Consider the following 25,709-nt stretch of genomic DNA (forward strand, 5'->3'; position numbering starts at 1 on the left):
TTCTAAAGTCTCATATCATATGTCCTGCAAATGATTCATAGTTTACTGTTTGGCATGGTCTTGCTTAACTACCATGACAGAATTCTTTCTGCCAATATGTGACAGAAGCTTAAAAGTGGTCATAAAAATAAATGAATTATATGCCTTCATAAACTCATATAGACAGTAAACGTTTAGGTTAGGAAAATATAAAAATCTGGGCTTTTATCAAGTATATAAGTGTGTGTATTTATATTTATTCTTATATGAAATGCTGAACATTTTTTGCTAATGAAAAGTATTTGTAACAGATACTATGAATGATAGATAACCTAAAAGTGACTAATACCTTACATTTTAATGGTTTATTCATTTTCCATCAATGTATTTTTATTTTAGCCATCAAACTATATTTTGATTTATCTACTTACAGTCCTTAAATGCATACTGATTGATGTGCAAGAATTTATTAAATAAATAAACTGTTCCACTAGGAAATCTGATAGCTGGATGCTTATGGAAGTTAATCAACTTTGTAATATTTTTTTCTGAAATCAGTGTGTACTTATAAACATTATTAATGTACTGTTAGCCAAATATTAGGTAGAAAGCAAAGCTATTATAAGTGGGGAGAAGGGACAATTGATACTGAACATTAATACCTTGATTTCTGATCATATTTAAACTATTCTATTAATTCCTTAAAATTTAGTTTACAATATGTTGAAAACATCATCTTTACATTATGATTTCCTGTTTCTAAAATGAAAATAAAGCAAAAATCTAATTCTTCCTAACAAATGTGAGTGTCCTCTTGCTTATTGACCTCAGGTGACATTCCCAGAGTGTGTGCGGTGGATGACAATTGAGTTTGACCCTCAGTGTGGTACTGCACAGTCAGAAGATGTCCTCCGTTTGTTGATTCCTGTCAGAACTGTTCAGAATTCAGGATATGGACCAAAATTGACATCTGTTCATGAAAATCTTAATTCCTGGATTGAATTAAAGAAATTTTCAGGATCCTCTGGGTGGCCTACTATGGTTTTAGTATTGCCGGGTATGCTTTCTTTGCTTTTCTGTTTTACATAGTAAAACATACGCATTTATGATGATTATTCTTATTTGTAAGATGTTTATTTAGTTTTTAGAAAAATTTCTTCAAGACCTACTATGTATCTGGATTGCATTTGAGGAGTAAGGAAGACTGTCTGGGCAAGGAAAATAGCCTGACCAAGTTTTAGAAGAGAGAATATTTTGAGGATCTTGTAAAAAAAAAAAAAAAGACTAGCTTGACTGAAGCAGACAGTTAGTATTGAGGAGTGGCTGTCTGTAGTAGGGGCCTAACTATTGAAAACATAGATTAAATCTTTTGTTTTGCCAGCAAATGCTAAACTTTGAGAATTTACTAAGGACTTGTTCCTTCAAGAAAATTGGTGAACCACCTAACCTGAGTTGTGTTACACATATTATTTTCTAGTCCTTAAGGCTTGATGGGGTTTGTAGCAGGGGGACGGGTTGGTGTGGGGGCTGATGGACTATTTTTGTTATTGCTGTTACTGGTGTTTTCCTTTAAAAGAAAGTTGTAAATAAGTTTTAATACAATGTGTAGTCTATTGTGTTTTTAACCAGTTAACCATAACTGCCCCTGTGGTTCCTCGAACTAACAGCCAATGTGAATTCAGAAACTTCTTTGTTCTAGTCTGACCTGCCTAGTTTGTTTGTGAAGAGATCAGATGAAGTCAAATGCTAGGGTAGAGGATTTCTCACTCTGAAACAGAAAAGACAAACCTAGGTCACCTCAGTAGTTCACAGATAATTGAAAAATGATTGCTCATATGACTTAAAGGTAGGACATTTGATTAAGGAGAATTTGATATAAAGAAAAATAGTAACAGTTCACTTGAAAAGGTTTTGTTGTTACTAATGTTTTTAGCACAGTTTTGTTCAAGTAGGTATAGAAACTAAAAATAAGACTGGGTTTTTTTAGTGTCTGATTTTTATTGCTACCTATCTTGAGAGGAATAAAAGATAGGGAAATTTTAATAAGGTTGTTACCAATTTTGTTCTCAATGTTAACTCTTTTTCTTAGGAAATGAGGCCCTTTTTTCATTGGAGACTGCATCAGATTATGTGAAAGATGACAAAGCTTCTTTCTATGGTTTCAAGTGTTTTGCAATTGGATATGAGTTTAGCCCTGGACCTGATGAGGTAACAATGAATTTTCTTCTCATTCTGTTAAGGAAGATTGTGTTTCTGAGAGCTACTGTTGACGCAAATTGTATTTGTTGCCTATATTCGAGAAGCCTGAAATTTATTTTAAACTAGGATGTATAATTAAAAATATTTATTGGTTTAATTTTTTGAAATGCTCTGTTTTTCCTACTTTTTAATACATGAAAAGAATGGAGTCTCTGTAACATGGCCCAGCTTTTAAATACTTAGTGTAATTGTGTCTGTACCTTTCTGGGTAAATAATAGATCCTATTTTACAGTGGGGTTAACTTAATATCTCTTCTAAATGTTTCAAATCATACAGTAAAACAAAATCAAGGTGAAAAATGATCATGTTCTTCAAATGTAATGAATGGAACATTCTTTGGCCAATGAATCTATAGGCCTAAACCTTATAAGCCAGCATGAGACATAATATTGAATCTCTTCCACTCATAATTTAACCATTAGGTAACAAATGCTTCTTTTTAGTTTCAAAAGTTACACTTAAATGTGAGTCACATTTTGTTAATAATCCACATTATTGTCTAAACATTTTATCTTCCAAACACTTTTAAAGGAGCTGATTTTTTTCTGATTATCCAGGGAGTCATTCAGCTGGAAAAAGAATTAGCCAATCTTGGTGGGGTTTGTGCAGCAGCTTTGATGAAAAAGGATCTAGCACTTCCTATTGGTGAGTCTGGTCAAGTACTAGGTGTTTATTTATGCTTTTTAAATTTAAGAATAGAATAGGTTTGTTATAGAGCATTCTGAAAACAGATTAGCAAAATGAATTCAGTAGTCACATGCATTCATAAGCAATAACTGCTTATATACTTGTACTTTGTGTTTTTTAACTGGAGACTGAAGAGTACTATATAGTCTTTATTTTTTCCCACACATAAACATGCATACAAATACCCTCTTTATGCACATGCTATGTGCCAACACTAGATTAAGCACTGAATATATAGTATTAAACCAAAAGTTTGAGATATGTCTTGAACATCCTAATGGACATAGTAAGTATACAGTTGGACCCTCATTGTCAGGAGCACAGGGGACAAGTCAATAAAAATGTTATTTGAACATAGTTCATATTTATAAAGACATGGACCATATGAAAGATGAGCTAGGAAGAGAAGGCAAATGAGAAAGAGAAGATAGCCCTTGTTAGTGTTTCAGAGCTAAGACAGGAGGAAGAGGCTGCAAAGAAGACTGTGAAGCAGCAGCCATTGAAGTAGGAGTGAAACCAGGAAAATGGATATTCATGGCATTTTTCTAATGAAGCTGAGAAGTCAAAGCCTGTCATTGATGGGATCACATACTGGTTATTTATATATTAGTAAGAAATATGTCAGTAAAATGAGAGAAACATAAGGCCTTGTAGAGTGGAGTGAGAGTGAAAAGTCAGGACTGGAAGCCAGCCAGGTCGCCTTTGGGACCGCCCCGTAGGGGAGCTCATGTGGGAAGCACAACAGGGGCATGAGGCGGTGGCAGAAGTAGTGTCTCTTATGTGATACAACTTTGTGTGATACGTAAGTTGATTTATAATCAAGATGATAAAGACGAAAGTTTAAAATATTTACCAATTCTATGACAATTGAACTTGGCTTAACACTTTATTTTCATAGTATTTGGGAACAAAATGCATTACTATTGTATTTCCCCAATTTTCAACCCCAAGGTCCTTGTATATCTCCTCCCTCTGAGACAACCCTTCTTCCCACTTCATCCTTTTCTTCCACCCTTCTCTTTCTACTGTTTTCTTCCACCTCATTCCATTTCCCCTTTATGTTTAATGTTACTCCTACCTCATGTTGATATGTATATGAGGAAATGAGACATCTTGTATTCTATCCATATCAGGAAAATTGGTATGACTTCTTTGGAGGAAACTTATCAATAACTTCAGATTTTACTTGCATATGCCTTGTGATGTAGTAGTTCTTTACAAATACTTGCACAAATGCTCAAAAAATACATGTTTTTAGATAGATTAATATAATAGTACTTGTAATAAAACCTAGAAGCAACCAAAATGTCTGTCAGTTGGGAACTGGTTAAATAAGTAATGGTATATTTGTATACTGGGCATTATATGTAACTTAAAAACAACAACAACAAAAAAGTAGACTTCTGTGTCATGACCAAAAAAAAAGTCCCAAGTTACATAAACTGAGAAAAGCAAGCTGCAGAGGAGGGTCCCATTTTTGCAAACATTATCTTATATGCGTATGTGTGTATATGCTCATGAGTGTTGATGATAAGACCCACATACATACACTTAACTATTTGCACACAAAGTTTCTAGAATATATATAAACTGTTGATGCTGTTTATCTTTGGGAGAGGACAGTGACAGAATTTTTCATTCTATACTTCTGTACAATTTGAATATTTCCCTTTGAACATGCATTACTTTAGTAGTAATATTTTGTAAATTAATTAAACTATTAAAGAAAATTCAATAAATACAATGTGTTCTATAGTTAAGTAGTAAAGGAGAAAAAAGGCTAGAGGATATAGTAACTACCTTACATTTTCATATAAGTTACTATTATTTACTAAAGGTATAGTTCTTCTATAAGATAAACAAAGTAAAAAGGCTCAGATTCTGAATAATCAGTTCCCTCAATTTTTTTTTTCTGTTGTGGGGGTTGGTCAGATAGAAAAGTAAATACACTATATTCAGAAGTACATATTTATCTTTTACAGATCACTCAATAGAGGCTTTTTGAATATTGTCTTAGAATTATAGTATATTTTCACACTGAGTATACATTTTTAAATGTAAACCACTGAGATTTATCCAGAACACTATAGTTCCTTTCAGTTGGGAATATTAGAACTGTGAAAAGGTATAATGAATGCAAGGGACTAGGAAGTTAAACTAAGCATTGATTCATATTAGTAAAACTTTTTATTTACACAACAGGTAATGAATTAGAGGAAGATCTTGAAATTCTTGAAGAGGCTGCATTACAGGTATTGTCACAAACATTGTAAGGATAAACTTTGTACATTAATTTAAAAACAGTATTTTCATTCATGTCACCTTATTTTTCTTGAACATGGAACTCATTCTTTGGCAATTGTAATGATAAGTAACTCAGTTTCTGCCTTTGATGAGAGAGACCTGTGTGAGCCCTGGCTGTACTGCCTGGTGTTAACTCTGAAGGGAGACATAAATCCTGCGAGAGAAAGAAGAGCTACCAAGTACCACAGGTACTGGCAAGGCTTTGCAGAGCTGGGACATTTAAACTGGATCTTGAAAGAACTTTTATTTACCAGTTAGAAAAAGAGGGGGAGAGGTATTATTAGTAGTAATTTGAATAATGTCTGTAGGACACTTTATGGTTTACCATATCTTTAATATCATCTCTCTAATTTTGCAGTTATACTTTGAGGTCAGTATTATGTCTTATATCTTAAATTTCTGAAGTTTAGAGAAGTTATATGGCCTAAAAATTCAGCTAATTGAGAGAGAGAGGCTAGTGTCCAGGTCTTTTATTACATTTATTTAATCTTTATCAAGTGCTGTTCCAAACACTTAGCATATTTTTACCTCGTTTAATGCTCACAACAACTCTATGAATTGTGACCCTTATGTCCATTTATAAGAATCATACAGCTGATAACTAGAATTTGACCTCTGGCAGTCTGTGCTCTAATCATGAGGACTCACGGTATCCTCAAAATGTAAAAACAGCTTTGTGGTTTTAAAAATCCACTAGCTTGTGTTTTTGTTTAAAAAAAAACCTTTGTACCTTATGATACAAAAATAAAAGTTAATTCAGCAAACATTTTGTAAGAAGAATATGTTTCAGACAACATTCTAGTTAAACTAGAAAATCAGGAATTTGTGATATATAAAATGTCATTTAATCCATATATAATAGAGATCTTTGTAGTGCTGCTGTTAAAAAAAAAAAACTAGTGTCCCAAATTTCCCACCTTTTTTGGTGTGTAATGTAGGCAATGTGGTGGTTTAACATATATTAAACACCTACTCTTTGTTAGACAATGTAGTGTGCATTTATATGTATTACTTAATTTAAAATTTATAATAACTACAGGAGAGAGAACTTTTGATCACCAGTTATACGTTTTACAGATTCAGGAATGGTTTGTAACATGTTAGCTCGAGACTGCACATCAATAATTTGTCCACCGCTAGAATTTGAACTCAGCTCTGTTGGATTCTAAATATCATTTTTGAAATTGTGTAGCTTATAGAATGCAAAAGTTACTGTTGTAAAATTTGGTGGAACTGGAAGGATAGTCATTTTCTCTGAGAACTATTTTGTTCTGCAGTTTATTATGTAGTCATTTAAAAATTCCTAGAGTTTCAACATTTAAAGCAGATCTTTCCCTAAACATAAAGCTTGATGGTCAGATAGTTGAAAACTAAAATTTCAGTATTATCTTGCTCTTTTTTCTTAACTTTAATAAGGCTTAGACATGCTAATGTAGTTTATGTGTAGCCATAGTCAGGCTTCCATTCACTTTTTGCCCAAGTTAAGACCTTGGTTCTCCCCCCAGCCCCTCCCACTAAAGAGAACAGACACAACCTATCATAATAGGTCCATAATAGCTGCTGATAATAGGGACACAAAAAGAGGGAGACCTCCGCAGCTGCCTAGGGAAGGGAGTCCTGGCCCTGACAAATGGGGATGAAACACGTGCAGTGGTTAGAATGTAGCATTTCAGCTAGCTTACAGATCTCTAATTAAGTCACTTGTTTTTTGAAAGAAAGACTGAAAGTAATATCCCATATTTTTCCTTCCTGGAAGTTTCTACTTTATAGGCTAAAGGAACATTGGGTCATGGAAGAAAAGTGTTTCACCAGAAGTAGCATATCTTAAATTGTGTGCAAGTTTAAAAAATTCATGTAATTAAAGTTGTGTATTTAAAAATACATAAATATTCTTTTTTACCCAACAGGTGTGCAAAACCCATTCTGGTATTCTTGGAAAGGGTTTAGCTCTTTCTCATTCACCAACTATATTAGAGGCACTTGAAGGAAACTTACCACTTCAAATCCAAAGCAATGAACAGTCCTTTCTGGATGATTTTATTGCTTGTGTTCCAGGATCAAGTGGTGGGAGGCTTGCAAGGTAATAAACTTTTAAATACTACAGTTACTTTCTTCTGGGCTTGCCTAAGTCTTCATTTCTAAAGATAAATTAAAAGGAAGTCATAAGGTTGTTAAAATTCTGCTTAAAGTAATCTGGTTTAAGTGTTTTGAACTTGTTGAAATATAAGTGGTAGTAATATTTCAAGATATTTTTTAAATATATGACAGTTGTTGTTTTAAATTTTTATTAAAAAATGTATGGAACATATGGTATAATTGAGAAGCCCTTGTATTTGACAGTAATATTTAGTATCTAGATTAAATTCCTAAATTTATCACTATATTTTATTATAATAATGTGAGTTTTTGTTTCAAATCTATAATCTGTACAAATCAATTTAGAATTTCAACCAAATCATTTGAGGTTGTAGAGTTTCATTTACTATGTTGATTTTTTTTTTAAGATGAAAAGAGAAAACATACTGCCCTGTGTGATTTTACTAGTAAATATAGAAATCTAGCTTCTTTCTGGTTTTAATTTTAAAATTACAGAGATTACTCTTTAGTTTTTAAAAACCAAAGTGGTGATTGGAGAAGAGTAGAAAAATCTTTTAAGTCAGCCTTTTTGCATCTTTGTGGACATTTTTATGTAATGCATGACAGAATTACTTATTACTTATTTCACAGAAAAGTTGATTGTAGATCATGGAATGAATTCAGGAATGAATATCACAAAGTACAGAAAATGGGCAAAGCTTACATGGAAAGGAGGTAATGAGGGAAGATAGTTGAGGAATTGTGCAAAGAGAAGAGGGGAGTACATCTTTATTCTAGCAGCTCTCGAGCAGGCAAAATGCCTTTTTTGTCCTGTCTTTTACAGAGAAGCTGTTCTTCCCCAGGTTTCAGGCTGGCAGGTAAAGGCAGGCCTCTCACTTACAACCTAAATTCATTTCTTGGTTATTTTAAATCAGCCATGGTTAAAATTTCAAATTTCCTGGTTTTAAATGATTTCTATTTTATTTGTAAACATCAGAAATCTCATGTGCTTTGCATATTTTTTAATGAATTTGTCATTAACAGTTTCCAAGGGAGATACTTGTGGTGATTATCACTGACATGGATATGAAGATATTGTCTTAACATTTTGTTGATAAAAGTTTTATTCATTTGGCTTAATTTCATGTTAGTCATTGAAGATGTTGATGAATGTTTGATTTCTTGTTTGCTTGTTTTTTTTCCTTACTGCTAGGTGGCTCCAGCCAGATTCCTATGCTGATCCTCAGAAAACATCTTTGATCCTGAATAAGGATGACATTCGTTGTGGTTGGCCTACCACCATAACTGTTCAAACAAAAGACCAATATGGGGATGTGGTACATGTTCCCAATATGAAGGTAATTATATCAGAATTAAGTTAGTAGACATCTTTGTGCAGGCTATTGTAACTAATGCAGTTTTTGGCACAGCAAGTGCTTAAGAGTCCATTTGCAGCACCCTCCTTACATATATGCAATGGAGAAAGCCAAAAAATTATTTTAAGTAACTTGTTTATATTAGTATCTAGTTCACTATCCAGTTACATATCTTTTTGTTTGTTTTTTACATATTGCTAGGTGCTATAGAAATTCAGAGGAAAGATAAAAAAATGTCCATATAAAGAGTGCTAACTAAGCACAGAGAGGGAAAGCCCTCAATGCATAATTGATTGAATAAGCCAATGAAATAGCACATTTTTAAATTTTACATATATTTTTAAAAGGCTCAAATATATTCTGCATTTGGTACTATTGAAACAGCACTTAAGATATAATACTGAAACTTATTAAATAAATCAGAAATAACATGGATTCAGATTATAAAAAATGAGGAATAGAGGTAGATGTGTGCTATATTAATGAATCTGGTTATTTGAATACCTCTTCCCTGGGGCATTAATAATGACATTTTAGAACCTATTGTAATGCATAAAATTAAGGCTCCTGTGGTATAATCCATTAATATAAGTATTTCATTAAAAAACTTGTTTTATATTTCTGAAAAAATCAATATTGACCAAAAATTTATGTAGGCAATCCCCAGATTCCCTGCCCCAGCAAAGTTTTATTATAAGGTGATTTGATTGTTTGGAACTTAAGAGTTGATTAAGCCACAAAATGCTTTTTTGTTAGAACAGAACAGCTATTTTTACCTTAATATTACTTTTAGTAGAAGTATTTCAACTACTTGGTACATTCTTTGATTTATACCATGAAGAAACATAATGCCAATGGAACCTCTTACCTGACTCATAGTGAAAAAAAAAAAGACAAGAGACTTAATAGTTCTCATGTCTTAAGACCAGTAAATAAAACTGTATGGAAAGTATTTGACACTGATACTCTGTAAAAATCAGACTTTACCTGTGGCTTTCAAAGTTTGGGCCGTGACCCACAATAAGGATTTGCATCATGCCCCAAATACACATATATAGAATGGAATAGTATATACTATAATTACATACAACATGTAATACATATTTATACAGTATTCCTGTACTCTGATATTTTCTTACCTTTTTAAGGAAGATCAAAGATCATACCCCATCAAAGTGATTTCATGCCCACTGTGAATTACTCTGTGGAATGCAGAAAGCATCACAAAATATAAGGAAAAATGTTGAATAAAGTGATCTTGATAGTAATAAGAAAAGTAACTACACCCGAGGACAGAATTCTACTCACAGTTCAGTAGTCATTAATATGTTGAGGGGCTTACGTTTTCATTGATGAGTTTCTCATTTGGGTGTATGTAGTAAGTTGTTAAATCTAGCCTTTGAGCCCACAGTAAGTTCCTTATTCATGTGACTAAATTGTAATAACCATTTTCCAGGTCAGTATAACATTCCATTTCATTTTATGTTCATACCATTAAGCTTATAGTATTTCTGTAGTTGTATTTTCTTATGTTTCCTCCTTTGCATATTTTGTTGTCTCTTAATATATTTTATATCTGGGTGGTTTATATCTTACATTTCAAAGTCAGACTTTGTGCTTTATCTTTTATTCTCCTCTTTGTATTCTTTTTTAACTACATGGTCTATCCATCTTTACTTCCTCTTTTTCTCCTGTATGTTTTGATTCTTGTATTTTTTCCTCCTTTGCCCTAAACCGCTTACTCAGTGTGCTCAAAATCCATATCAGAGTTATCTCTTATTTAAAAGCCATATGTAGGAAACTCCTGTAAACACTATTTAGGAAAAGTGATTTGCAAGTCTACTGATGTTTAATTTATTAATATCATATTAGCTGAACAAAATTAATTTAATCTATTTTCAGCCTGACACATGGCATATGAAGTTTTAGGGGTATTTTAGATTTATCAACCATTGTTGTAGTATCTTTATGTAGTAATAGCCAATTATGTGAAACATAAAAGGTTTGCAGCTAATATTTCAGTGAGATCCAAAAATGCTTTATAAGTCAAGTGCATCATTTTGTATTTTATTACTTATAAAATGATTATTTCAAGGAAATCTTATTTAGTGAAAAGAGAAATTCACATAGGATATAAAAGATAACAAATTTTTTTAGGATGCACATTCATAAAAGAAAGCAGAATAGTTTTCATGCTATATAATATCTCAATACTCAGAGTATAAAATTGCCCAGTGATTTAATTCAGTGTTCACAGTACCAAGGCAAATGTACTTCTGATTTTAATTTACTTAAGGTAAATATAGATGTATCAAGAAGGAGTAAATCAAAAAAGTATGTGTAAAAATAGTACCTATAATTTAAAATCAAATCTCGTAAGATTTGAAGGCATCTACTTTGTTTCTTTTTATTACATTTAAAACTTAAAGCTTTTAATGGTGGCAGTATATATGAGCTGAATTTTTGTTCTTTATTTTAAATAAAAGATGCGTTATTAATATTTCCAGAGAATTATGTCATTCTGAATACTGATCTCTTATAACCCCATGTAAAATAAGCATTGTGATTATTTAATGGAACATATTTGCTAGCTGTCCTTAGTTTTATGTGGATGGTGAGAGTCTCAAATTGCTATCTAGAATGGTGTTAGTAAGAACAGTAAAAATTAAAGACATTCCACAATTCTGGGGTGTCCCTCAATTACGTAAGTAATACTGTCACTTTCATTTATGGTGACCTTCCAGTATCTGTGAAGATGCTATTGTTCAGTTAGCTGTTCTTGTCAACTACAAAAGTAGTGTCTGAAAGGAACAGAAGAAACTTTGAACCTCAGAGGACAGTGCCTGATAAACAGCTATAGTGGTATTTCAGTTGTTTATAACTTTGTGGTTGCCTGGGGATTAGGTGCTTTTTGCCATTGTGTAAACCAACGACAAACAGCGATAAAATGTTTTGTTACAATTCCTGGAACGTATTTGTGAGTATTGTTTGTGAGATAGTTGGTACTTTAAATGTTTTAACATACCCTACAAATGCACCTCCACAGTAAAGTAGATGAAAGCTATCCCCATTTTATTGTTGGAGAAACTGAGATGGAGAGTTTAATTAGATTGCTTAGATAGAATAGCTTACATTGGTGACAGACCTAGCTAATGTACTCTTTCTGCAAGTAACATCTTTAGGCTTTAGGTATAAGATTTGTTTTAGTCTGTGTTAATTTTTAGGATTTATCAGTGTGGAGTACATTTTCTTCAGAACTGTACAGCTAAAATTGAGATTAATGCTTTAAAATATGTAGAATATTTTGTAATTATCCTTGAATGACCTGATAAAATAATTTAGTGTTAGTCCCTGAAAGAATTCAGTGTGCATTCTACTACCATTTCTTGTACTTTGTCAGTAGTGACATTTTTTAAAATTTGATGTTCTATATCTATGATCATTTATTCCAAAATGCAAGTCTTCTATACCATGTTCAGGATGTATATTGTGGAACCATCTGGGGTCATTCTGCCACTGTTAAGTAAACCTTTGAAGGGAATGCCCAACTTCGACCAGTAATAGCATAACTTTATCAAATTGTGAGTCCATAATTATAAATTGCTCCTTTTGATATGTCACAATTACATAATTATAATATTGGTTTTTATAATATCGTGGATAGGTGGAAGTGAAAGCAGTTCCTGTTTCTCAGAAAAAAACATCTTTACAACAAGAGCAAGTAAAGAAGCCTCAAAGGATTCCTGGCAGTCCTGCGGTAGCAGCTACGTCTTCTAATACCGACATGACTTTTGGCGGGCTGGCATCACCAAAGCTGGATGTTTCATATGAACCAATGATAGTGAAGGAGGCTCGATATATTGCCATAACAATGATGAAGGTAATTTACTTATCAGAAAAATCCTATTTTTCACCGTTTATTCACTGAACAAACATTTCAGTGATTCAGACACAAAATTACAGGCCTAGAGAGCTGTTGATAGATAAAAGACTTACAGCTTATTTTTTAGGATGTTATTTTCCTCCAAAGAGGATTTTCATTTGTTTTTAGCAGATGTCTATATCTGTTATCTACCAATAATACTGAATAGCTTTTTCAAATGTTTGTTGGTCTTTAAGATTTCTCCTTGAGTGACTTGTCTTTACTCATTTTTCTTTTGTGTTGTTTCTTTTGTTCTAATTTGTTCTTTATACATTATAGGTTAATATCCCATTTTGGTTATGTGAATTATAAATTCCCTTCTCCCATTTGAAGACTTGCCTTTCTTCCTTCTTTACAATATCTTTTATAGTATCTTTGCTTTGAAGAACTTTAAAATTTTAATGTCTTCAAAGATACTCTTTTTTTCTTCTAAATTTCTCAATGTTTTGTTTGTTACATTTGGGTCTTACACACTGAAGTTATTTTTTTTTCCTTTCTATTTTTATATTAAGGTTTCATTGATATACACTCTTATGAAGGTTTCACAAGAGAAACAATGTGGTTACTACATTCACCCTTATTATTGAATCCCCCCCACACCCCACTGCAGTCACTGTCCATCAGTGGTGTAAGATGGCACAGAGTTCCTATTTGTCTTCTCTGAGTACACTGTTTTCCCTGGAACCCCCCACACACCATGTGCACCTATCATGATACCCCAGAATTCCCTTCTCCTTCCCTTCTCACCCACCCTCCCCCACCGTCTCCCACCCCTCCCCCTTGGTAACCACTAGTCCCTTCTTGGAGTCTTTGAGTCTGCTGCTATTTTGTTCCTTCAGTTTTGCTTCGTTGTTATACTCCACAAATGAGGGAAATCATTTGGTATTTGTCTTTCTCTGCCTGACTTATTTCACTGAGCATAATACCTTCTAGCTCTATCCATGTTGTTGCAAATGGTAGGATCTGTTTTTTTCTTATGGCTGAATAGTATTCCATTGTGTATATGTACCACATCTTCTTTATTCATTCATCTGCTGATGGACACTTAGGTTGCTTCCATATCTTGGCTATTATAAATAGTGCTGTGATAAACATAGGGGCACATATGTCTTTTTGAATCTGAGAAGTTGTTTTCTTTGGGTAAATTCCTAAGAGTGGAATTCTCGGGTCAAATGGTATTTCTATTTTTAGTTTTTTGAGGAACCTCCGTATTGTTTTTCACAATAGTTGAACTAGTTTACATTCCCACCAGCAGTGTAGGAGGGTCCCCATTTCTGCACATCCTCACTAGCATTTGTTGTTTCTAGTCTTTTAGATGTTGTCCATCCTAACTGGTGTGAGGTGATACCTCGTTATTGTTTTAATTTGTATTTCCCTCATAATTAGTGATGTGGAGCCTGTTGGCCTTCTGAATTTCTTCTTTGGAGAAGTGTCTGCTTATATCTGCCCATTTTTTAATAGGGTTATTTGCTTTTTGGGTGTTGAGGCATGTGAGTTCTTTATGTATTTTGGATGTTAACCCCTTGTTGGATATGTCCTCTACAAATATATTCTCCCACACTATGGGATGCCTTTTTGTTCTGCTGATGATGTCCTTTGCTGTACAGAAGCTTTTTAGCATGATGTAGTCCCATTTGTTCATTTGTTCATTTTTTATTTTGTTTCCCTTGCCCGAGGAGATGCGTTCAGGAAAAAGTTGCTCATGTTTATATTCAAGAGATTTTTGCCTGTGTTTTCTTCTAAGAGTTTTATGGTTTGAAGTTATTTTTATAAATGATATAATATAGGTAATTGAGTTTTTTCTTTTTCTCCTGTAAGGATAACCAGTTGTCTCAGCACTATTCATTGGATTTTCTATCACTGAGCTAATTAAAAGTTTCTAATAATTTTTTAATTCTTACTGGTCTCTTCAAGGTTTATGAAAATTACTCATTTGAAGAACTGCGTTTTGCATCACCAACTCCTAAGAGGTAAGGATTATCTATTTTCTCAAAGCGTAACCAAACGTGTTGTCAACTGCTTGCAATTGAAATCACCCTGTATTCCAACTTTATTTTCCATAAATGAATACTTTAGCATTTAAACTTTCCAGTAAAGATTTTCCACAGCTTTTATAATGTGTAGATTTGCAGGTAGAATGTATTATTATTCAATTGTAATATGCCAATATTTTACATAATAAAAGGTACTAGAAGAATAACCAGTATCTAAAAATATATAAATTGACTTAAGATTGGTTATTTTGTTTTTCCTGCTTTTCCCTTTTTCTCTGTAATTTTGTTAACTCCAGATTTAAGCAAATTTTTAGGCTTACTATTTCATTTGCTTCTTGAGAGAAATATTTTAAAATAGATGCTTGGAAGAAATTTTTAGATGGATTATGCTTTAGAGATACTAACTCCAAAACATTTAGAGAAAGCTCTAAAGTGAATCTGAACAAACATAATTATTTACATGTTCATTGTATAACATATCACATACATTAGTAGAAATTGACAGGTTAAGGTGACTTGATGACTTTGACACATACATGAAACATAGTCCTCAAAGGTTTTTGTCAAAGTAGCCAAGTTTTGAGAATGTATCTTTGTCTAGGGATAGGGTAGTAGCATTTTATCTCTGGCTTAATTTTAGTTTCAAAATGTCCATATAGCAGAAGCATATCATTTTTATAAAATAAATGTGAACTATATAGATTTATGCCATATTAAATAGGAACAAATTGGCAATTTGCCAATAAATAGGTTCTCATATGCATTGGACATTTTCAACCCAATTAAAATAATCTCTCATCCAAGTAAATGCATTTATTGATTCAGCAAATACTACTAAGCATCTGCTCTGCAGAAGGCACTGGGACAGGCTCTGGGATACTTTTATAAACACGATAGACAAGGATCTGGTTCTTATAGCATTTACATACCTATGGAGGAATAAGCTATTTATAGATAAAATAAGAATAAAAAAGGTTATTGAAAGAGTGATGGGGATGGGACAGACCACCACAATGCTGGATAACAGGAGAGCCTATTTAAGGAGGTATTATTCAAAAGAACAGCTGGGTGGTATTTGACTATGTAAAGACCTGAGGGCATTTTAGGCAGAGAAATTTTGGGTAGATGAGCATGATGTATTTGAGAAGCAGAATGATAGTGGGGCTGGAAAAATAGTAAGCAACAGGGAAATGCTCAAAGGTTAAATCAGAGCACTAGATAATGGCCATATTATATAGGGAACAGTAGGCTAGAATAAAGGGTTTGAATTTTCTTCTAAGCCAATTTAATCAAAAGTAAGTTTCCCAATATACATCTTATTTCTTTTCAGACCCAGTGAGAATATGCTGATCCGTGTCAACAATGATGGCACTTACTGTGCAAACTGGACTCCAGGGGCTGTTGGTTTATACACTATTCATGTTACCATTGATGGCATTGAAATAGGTATATTTTTAAGTTATGGTTTAGTGCAAAGAACTAAAATCAAAATCATCTTTCTGTTCTAATTTGTTCTTTAACTTTTATCATAGATGTGGACAGGTTTCATAACTTATTTGGGGATTTGCTTCCTTTATAATGCATACTTAGTGCATTTATAAGGTCTTAAATTTTTTAAATAGCTTTTGGTGTCCTTATAACCTGCATGACTACTTCCCTCCATTCCCTAAGGTGACTGGTCTGGTATGACCTTCTGCTTGTTGCTATATAACAGTGTGCACACCTCATCTCCCCCTCATGGTATATCTGTCTTCCTTTCCGGGCTGTGAGCAGCACACATCTTTGTATCTCCCAGTCTAGTTCAGTGCCTGGCACATAATGGCTGCTCAATAAGTACTTGTGGAATAAATGTATTTTCTTTATCCACCACTAACTTTGAAAAGTATATTGCTTTTCCTTGGGCGCTAATCTTTTTCTTTTCTTTATTTTTAAACTATCTGTGTAATGGGACAACAGTAGAACAAGAAAGCTCTAATTAGTGTTTATCAGTATGAGTTCCTTGTAACACTACCTTTCCTGATGCTTCTCAAGAAAATGGGTTTCTATGATCAGGTAGATATAGAAAAACTAGTATACAGTAGTCTCATCTTAGACTTTTATACAAGCCACATCAACATATTAGGTATTCTAAGAAGTCCTGAAATTGAAAATCTTCTAACTTTGTTTAATTCTTATAATGAGACCTTTGCATGTGAAGAAGAGGGAGACAGGGTAGAAATAAAAATAATACTGTTTAACATGCTACCAAAATAATTCTCTTTGAGAAACTCTGGTTTAAGTAGTTTGTTTTTACAATGAAGGTAAAGCGGTACTGTACATTGATGTAACTGTACAGAATATAGAATCAGATATATCAAATTGATCTATAACATTCTAGAAACCTTTGTCCCCAGCCTTTGCTGCACTGTTCTTTATTTCAACATATCTGTAAAGCCTTTTGAGTTCAGCAGACTTTGTTCGCTCAAAGCAAAATGTTGTTCTAGGTAAGGTAGTTCTTGTCAGGTATTAACAGTGTACTGGTAATTGCAATGTAAAACCCACAAACAAAATAAAATGAAGTGGAATTTAAGTAGCACTATGCAAGGGACACAAATCACAAGAATTCAAAAGTGAAGGTAGTCAGGAATGACTTCATCTTCACTAATAGTAGGGTGAAGGAAACTGATACAAAATAGAGTAGAAAAATCCATTTATATTTATTTTTTGGAAGAAAACTAAAGAAAAATATTCCTATTCACTTACAATTATTAATTTTCATCTCTACCTTCCTAACTCAGCTTTATTCCAAGGGACCAGACTGTCAGGAGCCCGTCACCTCCCTGACCATAAGCTAAGACAGATAGTAATTCATTAAAATAATAGCTGACATTTATTGAGCATTTATTGTATGTCCAGCACTGTTTCATGCCTGCCTTAAATGTTTCAGATCTCAAAACAGCTCAGTGAGGTAGATGCTACTCTTGCTCCCAATGTATAGATGAAAAAATTGAGGCACAGAAAGTCAAATAATTATTGGCAGATGTGGGAACAACCAAGATGGTCTAGTGTGAGGACCCAGCTTTTAACTCCTGTGCCATGCTGCCTGTTAATCGTAAAGATGACTGTTATAGATGATGAGTGGTGCTCTGAACTGATGTTGTGACATAACATTTAATCACACAAAAGTTTCTCTTTTTATTATTTTTGTTTTTTTCAGCATCATTTCATATGTTCCAGATAAAGAATAGGAGACCCTCTTCTTTTCCTGGAACCTTTGAGACACCCATTTCGAATCTCAAAGCCATTTTTTAAACTATTTCTGTTTTTTAGCTATTAAATATCAACCACCTTAAAAGGATAGTATTCAGATAGTTGTTTTAATTACTTAAATAGCCTGTGAATGTATAAATGTTTAAGCTTAAGGATTCTCCCTTCCTTGTATTATCAAATGTTAGCATTACATTCCTTTTCTTAACAGATGCTGGCCTAGAAGTAAAAGTAAAAGACCCACCAAAAGGGATGATACCACCAGGAACCCAGCTGGTCAAACCAAAGACCGAACCTCAACCAAATAAGGTTAGTGTAGAATGAAATCAGAACCTGAGTAGGTTAGAGATTTATTCATTTTTTTCATTGATGCTTTTAGCTGGCCCTCAAATGTCTAATATATTACTTGATTTCAGTATTTGAATTCTAAATATCCCTAAATAAATGTGAAAAAGTTCATGGTAATTCTAATCATTTCTGAATGGTAGAACCTGTACTCTTTGGCCTCTTTGTATAATGCTGTAGTAATTATAGCTTGTGTACTTTCTATTGTTGTGAGTTTGCAATTAATAAAAAGCCCACTGAAATTAACTGTATAAAGTTTACAAGGTAAGTATCCTGTGCTGTTAAAAGCTAATAAGTAAGTATAGGAATTTTAGTGATACACTTATTGAAAAGGAAAAATTAATAACAGAATTTGTCATACCTTTCTAAAAGGAAAACAGTAGTTCTCTTTTCTCTTTTATCATATAATCTTCAAAATTTAGAAAGGAAATTATAAATATCTATTAATAGTTTTTTAATTTTTTCCAATAATGTACACTTTAATATTTATGGAAGTTCTATTGTTAAAAATAAACCACTGTTATGTGCACATGGAAGCTAGCTGCAAATAATTTTGGAAACTTTTTCAGAATTATAATACTTTCAGGCCTGTTTAATTTTATCTCTTACTACATGTAGGATCTCTTGTTTCGTGATTTTCCCTGTGTCAACTGTCTATCTTTGCCTTTCTCAGGTTCGAAAATTTGTGGCCAAGGACAGTGCAGGGCTCCGTATCCGTAGCCACCCTTCCCTTCAGAGTGAGCAGATAGGCATAGTGAAAGTCAATGGAACTATCACTTTTATTGATGAGGTAATTTGTAAAGAAACACTTAGTAATAAATTTTGTACAGAAAGTTTTTGCATTGTTTGCACATTAATAAGACTAAGTTTTCTGTTAGAATATGTTTTTAAGCATTTCGTATAATGTTTAGAAAATTGTTTTTGCAGCAGTTGTTCATTGAGTTTCAAGGATTTATTTTTCTTAATCAGTAAAGTAACTAAAATTTTATTTTTAACATGAAAGGAATTCAGTTAACATAGTAGTCAGAATCTCTACAGTGCTCACTGAAAATGGGTAGTTTCTCTGAATTTTTTTAAAATGTTGCTTGTTTTTATGTCGTTATGGTATTGCTTTACTTTGGACAATACATTTTTCTAGTAATACAACCAAGGAACTTCTGATTATTAAAATCTAAATTGAAGGAAAGGAAGACTTATGTTCTTTGGGGAAACATCTGATTGTATGTTTAAACTGTTTATCTAAAGTGTGATTTCTGTGTGGTTTTACTAAGTGATGTTGCTTTTACAATCTCACCATGTGAACTACAGTATTGCTTGGCATTCCTTGATGCTTTTTTCCTTAAAGGTTCTCTCATACTGTATTTACCTTCTGCAAAAACCTAGATGGTTAATCTCCATGTCCACCATTTTTTTGTGCTCTGTAGACTTTCAGCCCTTGCAGCCTCTTAGGAGTTACAGGTGGGCATGGCTTGTTTTTGTTGCTGATTTCCCATAGATCCACAATGATGATGGTGTGTGGTTGAGACTGAATGATGAGACAATAAAGAAGTATGTTCCCAACATGAATGGTTACACTGAAGCCTGGTGCCTCTCTTTTAATCAACATCTTGGCAAGAGTCTTCTGGTCCCTGTTGATGTAAGTAAAAGGTGGTTTTAAAAAGCATTATAGGTATGGTCTTTCCTCATTTACAGGGCTTTCTTTAATTAAGGCTTTTCAGTTCTGAGGTAAACCACAACTAAATAATGTTTTCTTTGTAGGTACTTGAATTCTTAAGAGTTTCTGTGTATGAAGGTGGACTTTGGCAAGGCTAAGGACTTTAATACTATGATCCATCACAGGCAGGAAAGTAAATTAAAACTAGGCCCACTGAACTCCTTTCAGAGTGGTAGGGATTAAGGATGGACACTTTCTTTTTTTCCTTTTTTATTCACACAGACTGAATGAATTCCAAACTAAGATTATGAATTAAATATTGTACATTGCAAAACATACATAACATTTGTTTTTTTTGTGTTGGTATTTTGTAATTTGTGCTCTGTGTTTCATCTTAAGTTTGAGTCTTTTCTTTCTTGGCTTATAATACTATTACATTAAGATGGATTTTTAGACTTAAGATGCTATATATAGCATGTTCTAGTTGAAGCTAAATCCTAGTGTCAGGGAAATTCACTGAACCTCTTTGGCAGTTGCAGTAGAATACTTCCAGCCAGTGTTCATGTTATTGCTTTGTCAACAAACAGGATCATAACCCACAGCTCTTTTTATAACAGAAAAGTGTGAATTTTCTTCCTTTTTATCACCATATGGTGTACTCCTTGGGACACTGCTAATAAATAGCTAAATAAATGAATCTTGCTACATCTTCCTTTCATCTCTTAGTACATTACTCCCAGAAAAGTACTTTCTGCCTACTCTCCTTTTAACATCAGTCCGTTTATGTAATTATGTAATCAAATGTAATTATGGCTGATAATTCTAACACACCACTCTATAAAAAAAAATGAAAGCTGGGATATTTGAAATAAAATTAGAAATAATCCAAGACAGATGCCTCTAAATTAAAAACATGCAAAACTACCAAAAAGCTGCTTCAGCAAACTTTACATTTATTTCTTCAACCTTTTCAATTTAAAAACAGTTTTGCATTCACATCAATGTGTACTACCTTATTTGGATCCTGACTTGAAAAAACTGTTGGGGAAAGTGGGGACGGGGAATGGATATTTGAGCACTGACTAAATATTTGATGAGCTTTGTAAAAAAAATAAAATAAAAATTTACCATAAATAATTTTTTAGAATAAGCTTAAAGTGATTTTTGTTGCACTGTTTTGTTTATTAACTCATATTGTAGACCCCTTATTTTCATTGTAGATATGGTAGATATGTACTTCGTTAAATTTCAGCTTGCCTAGCAATAGTCCATTTAAACATCATTACTAAGAAATAATAGCATTCTAACTTAGTTCAAATGTGACTCTAAGCCTGTTTTAGCATTTTAATAATGCTCTCGTTTAGAGATTAAATAGCATTAGACATTCATATTATGACTTTTTAAAAATATTTTTAAATCAGTGAGAAGAATACAGATAAATATGATGAATGCACATCCTTTTTTGTGAGGTGCTCATGGTCTAAGAACTTCTTTCCCTTTTCAGAACACACTGCTTTGTTTTACACTTTAGAGTCTTTGTTTATGTTGTTAATTTATTACATTGTTTTCACTTCCATTTTTTTTTAGTTTTTCTAATATTTTCCTTGTAAGCAGACTCAAACATTTCTGCTGATGTTTTTCTCTCTGTACTTCCCACAATGCTGTAGTTATTGAGTCATTAATTGTTCATTCAACAAATAGTTATTGAGTCTTTATTTTGTGCCAAATACCAAATATCCTTACTATGTACGAAAGTAGGTATTAGGTGGAGAGGCAGGAGGAAGGGATGAAAAATTAATAGGTAGAGTACAGTTTCTCCTCTTGGGGCTCTCACTGTATAATGTGACAAATGTACCATATTCGAATAGGTAAGTTACAATTGTGATAAGTTATAGAACGGCTTCACGTAGGAGGTGACATTTGAGAAGGTCTTGAAGAAAAGTTGCCAGGCAAGAGTGGAAGAGTTTCTAGGCAGGGAATCACATATTCAAAGTTAGGGAGGAGCTGTTTTGGGGAACTGATAAATAGTTGATATGGTGAAGCAAAGGAGTGGAGGGGGGGAGCAAAGTACTGGGAGGTTACGTTTTCCTCTCCCTTTTCAGGGAGCACTTCATCTGTAAAAGTAGAAAAGGTTTACTGCTTTCTCCTACTACCCGTGATGTTCAGTTTGTTTTCTTGCCTTCAGCCCATTTGTATTTCTGTGCCTTTTATTTCTGTTGTTAAGCTCCTTAACAGTAAGGACTCCTTAAGGATCCCTTCTTACTTATATTTGGTTTTTCCAAAATGTTAAATACTACATTTTGCTCACAGTGGGCTTTCAACATTTGCTGAATACTAAATTTTAGTTCTTGGCATTTGTTACGATCATGCCACTTAAAATTTTTCCAATGACAGAAGATAGCTACTCTCCCAAAATCACAAGTAGAAGGTAGTGGAGCTGGTTCTAGAATCCCAGCTGATGTATTTCCAAAGTCCCTGCTTTTATGTTTAGTAACCCTTAATCTAGTGGAAAGAGCAAGATAAATATCATTATGAAAGGATAAAATAAGTAGAGCTATAAAAATCATATTACTTTAGATAGAACTCCCAAATTAAATAAATATGAATACTCAGAACCTTAAATGGTTGAATGAGGATGAATACCATAATATATGTTGATTTTAAATGAAGATTCTATAGATTTATGAACTCCAAAATTTAGGCCAGCAGAATGTTTCAAATATCAGGGAAAACATAAGTAAAAAAAGAGACTATGCACATGACGTGGGAGACAATTGACTACCTAGAATAGAGCTTAAATTTTCTGCAAACATGTTTACTTCTAGGATAGGAGGTGTCAGTGACTTGAAACCTTTTGCCCAGTTCTTTGGATACTTTGTCAAAAAATGAGGTCTTCCAGCATGTGAAAGATGTTGAGTGGTAGAGAAAGTTTCCTTCAAGGAAAGTAGATGATACCTCATTAGAAGTGTTCTGAGCTATCTTTATAATTCCCATATCATCTGAATTCTTGCAGAAGCAACCTGGCTCTCTGAACATCTCCACACATTTATACAAAACACATACAGATTCTGTGTTTACATACAGAAAGTAGGTTGATTTTTCTGAATTTGGGGCCTTGAAGCTTTGCAGGAAAGGTGAAGGGGTATCAAAAAATATTTCAGTAATCTCTTTTATAGCATTATCCAGGGTAATTGGTAAAATTTGCAAATGTTTCTTGCATTTTATATACAATTTCATTGTTTTGGAAAACCTGATGATGTTTAGTTCTCACAGCTTTCACACTCCAAATTTCTTATTTTTCTTTTGTTAAAAGATTTGTGTGTATGTATATGTATAACCTGTTTTTTAATCTTAGTAAATACTATTTACTTAATATACCATCAGTAAATATGCTGTCCTTCAGTGGTTATTAAAAGCATCATTTCATACTTCAGCTAGGTGTTTAAGTTTCTTAAACAGAATGAGAGTGAAGCAATTAAAGCATCACTAATTATTTGTATATATGCTATGTTTAATTTTCTTGAGGTGCTCTTTTTCACTATAAATAAAACAGCACTTCTTAACCCTGTGCTTATCTAGCACAAGGAAATAATTATTATCATTATTCTTTTTTGCATGAGCATTTGGCATGTTTGGTCATGTATTTTCACTATGAAAATTATCCACTTATTTGGTCTCTTCAGTGCCTTGAAAGATTATCAGCTTAGAGTTAGAATTTGGAGTTCATTAACTTAGTTAGTTAGGTTTTTAGTGTGTTTTAATTTTCTAATTTCTAGACAGAATTTTTTGCCTTAAAATAATCTTTGAGAATGAAATGATTTTGATTATTGTAGATATGTGTGTAGATGTTTTTGTGTATATATGTACACTGACACACATATACACAAATAGTGGTACTAATGTTAGTCTAGGAAATTACACAAAATGAAAATAATTTATATATTTTAATAGTAAGGAATTGAGACTTTGGACAAATTAGTATTTTCATACATGTCTGTACTTTTATAGTAACTTTCCTAAATTTTTGAAAAACTATGGAAGCATATTTTATTTTGAAATCCCATCTTTCCATTTGGTACCTTTTGATACTTGATAAAATCAATTTTATTAGGACAAGGTATTTTGAAAGTAATATTTTTGTGAACCAGTGAGGACTAACAATTTTCTGCAAATGCAGAACAGAAGCAAAGAAGTGTCAAATTTGAATCTGCATATAATTAACATGTGCAAAATGGATATCATTGGCAATTTATTACCATGTTTAGCAGTTACATCACTTTAAGGTCATTGTACATGTTTCCTCATGTGGTTCAGACTCAGCAAATACTTATATTTGCACATTGAAATAAAAGAGGTACAAGCTTGAAATATTGCCAGTTACCATTGTTTCTTTATAACTAACTTCATCTGTGTTGCTTTTCACAATTGCTTTTAATACTAGAATGGTTTATGCCAAAAAACAGAAAATGCTAAAAAAAAAATCTTGATACTGTTGTATGTCAAAAAGTCTGCAACACTATTCTCTGTGGAGAAAAACCATTGAGAAAATGTTTCATAAATGTATATATGTGGATGAACTAGTAAGGACATCTTTCTCCCCAAAAAGTAGCATTTCACAATGGTTTGCAACATGTTTCCACTTCAACTAAAGGAATAGGACCCTGTCCTATATACATTTTTAGATGTGAATTGAGTGATGGTTGGTTTTGGTTTTGGTTTTGTTTATGTTTATTTGGAGGTAAATTACTAGAAACTCGCTTATTCTGACTTTTTTGTTTTACATTTCTAAATTAGCATTTATGTATGTTTTTGGGTGTGTATCTACATCAGTCTATATGCTATACATTAGGAAAATGTAGAACTAGAGAATATTAAATTCTCGTAATCTAAAAGTTTATTAATCGGTTAGGAATTGTGTTACTTCTTTTGTGTTGAAGTTTTGGATGATGACAGCTTTTATTAACATTTTGAATGTAAAATTATATAATTGCTACTCACTGGAAAGATTTTAATTTCAGATCAGATAAAAATATTCAAATATTCAATAGCATTATATATATATGTAAAATGTATACCACTTAAATTTCATTAAGACATTTTGTGAAAATGTTGATTTTTTTCTGAAACTATGCTCCTGTGAATTGTTTGTTCTTTAACAAAATATATTTAGAAGTTAATGTAGAGATCCTAAATGCTTTGTACATTTCCTAAACTTTGAGATGGAGAAAACTTAGACCTGTTTTTTGGTAAAAGACTCAGATTGTATGTTTTTCTGTATGCTTTCCTTAAGAAATTTGTTAACAGCTTTCAGTAACATTTCTGTTTTTTTTCCCCTTTATAGAAGAGAGGATAATTGAAAATTTTTCAATTTTAATGACTTAGATTTTTTATTTTACTTTTAGATATTTTTAATTTTTGCATTTTAAAACAGTGAAAACTAGTTCAGATATACTACATGCCATTTTATTTGTAATAATAGTTGAATCTACACAATCTACATTATTCACATTTTCTTTATCAAATAGCAACCCGTTTTCTGTCACAAAGCAAATCTGGTTTGTATGGGAACAGATACATCATCATTTAAAGGAGCTGTAAGGTTTCCTTCTTGCATTGACTGTCTTAGGCTTCAAATCAATGTCTGGATCTTAATTTTAGTAAATGGCATGACACACTATATCCATGGAGAGCTTTTGACAAAAACTTATTTATCAGAATATCTTTGGTGTGTGGTTTACTCAGGTGGCTTCAGTTTCCCTTTAGTAAAATAATACCTCAGTGCTGGTGCTAGAATACAGAACAATGTTGTTACTATAAACGCATCTTCTGCACATGATCTCCTGTTCCCTTTCTTTGTTGATATTTT

At 32.7% G+C, this 25,709-nt stretch overlaps 1 protein-coding gene across 16 annotated transcripts in view; it reads left to right on the top strand.

Moving 5' to 3' along the window:
* Positions 1–25,709, top strand: part of MYCBP2 (MYC binding protein 2) — a 241,384-nt gene that overhangs the window by 145,057 nt on the left and 70,618 nt on the right. For 15 of the 16 annotated variants that reach the window (XM_073212475.1, XM_073212476.1, XM_073212480.1 and 12 more), the window contains 12 exons: positions 811–1,036; positions 2,069–2,187; positions 2,797–2,884; positions 5,129–5,178; positions 7,138–7,310; positions 8,520–8,664; positions 12,347–12,562; positions 14,519–14,574; positions 15,929–16,044; positions 18,056–18,153; positions 18,863–18,979; positions 19,685–19,825. In XM_073212475.1, the coding sequence (XP_073068576.1) occupies positions 811–1,036; positions 2,069–2,187; positions 2,797–2,884; positions 5,129–5,178; positions 7,138–7,310; positions 8,520–8,664; positions 12,347–12,562; positions 14,519–14,574; positions 15,929–16,044; positions 18,056–18,153; positions 18,863–18,979; positions 19,685–19,825 (1,545 nt within the window). The remainder of the gene's footprint in view (positions 1–810; positions 1,037–2,068; positions 2,188–2,796; positions 2,885–5,128; positions 5,179–7,137; positions 7,311–8,519; positions 8,665–12,346; positions 12,563–14,518; positions 14,575–15,928; positions 16,045–18,055; positions 18,154–18,862; positions 18,980–19,684; positions 19,826–25,709) is intronic. The other variant, XM_073212482.1, reaches the window with a different exon arrangement.

This window comes from Manis javanica, chromosome 9 (assembly GCF_040802235.1).
Source record: "Manis javanica isolate MJ-LG chromosome 9, MJ_LKY, whole genome shotgun sequence".
Taxonomy (NCBI): domain Eukaryota; kingdom Metazoa; phylum Chordata; class Mammalia; order Pholidota; family Manidae; genus Manis; species Manis javanica.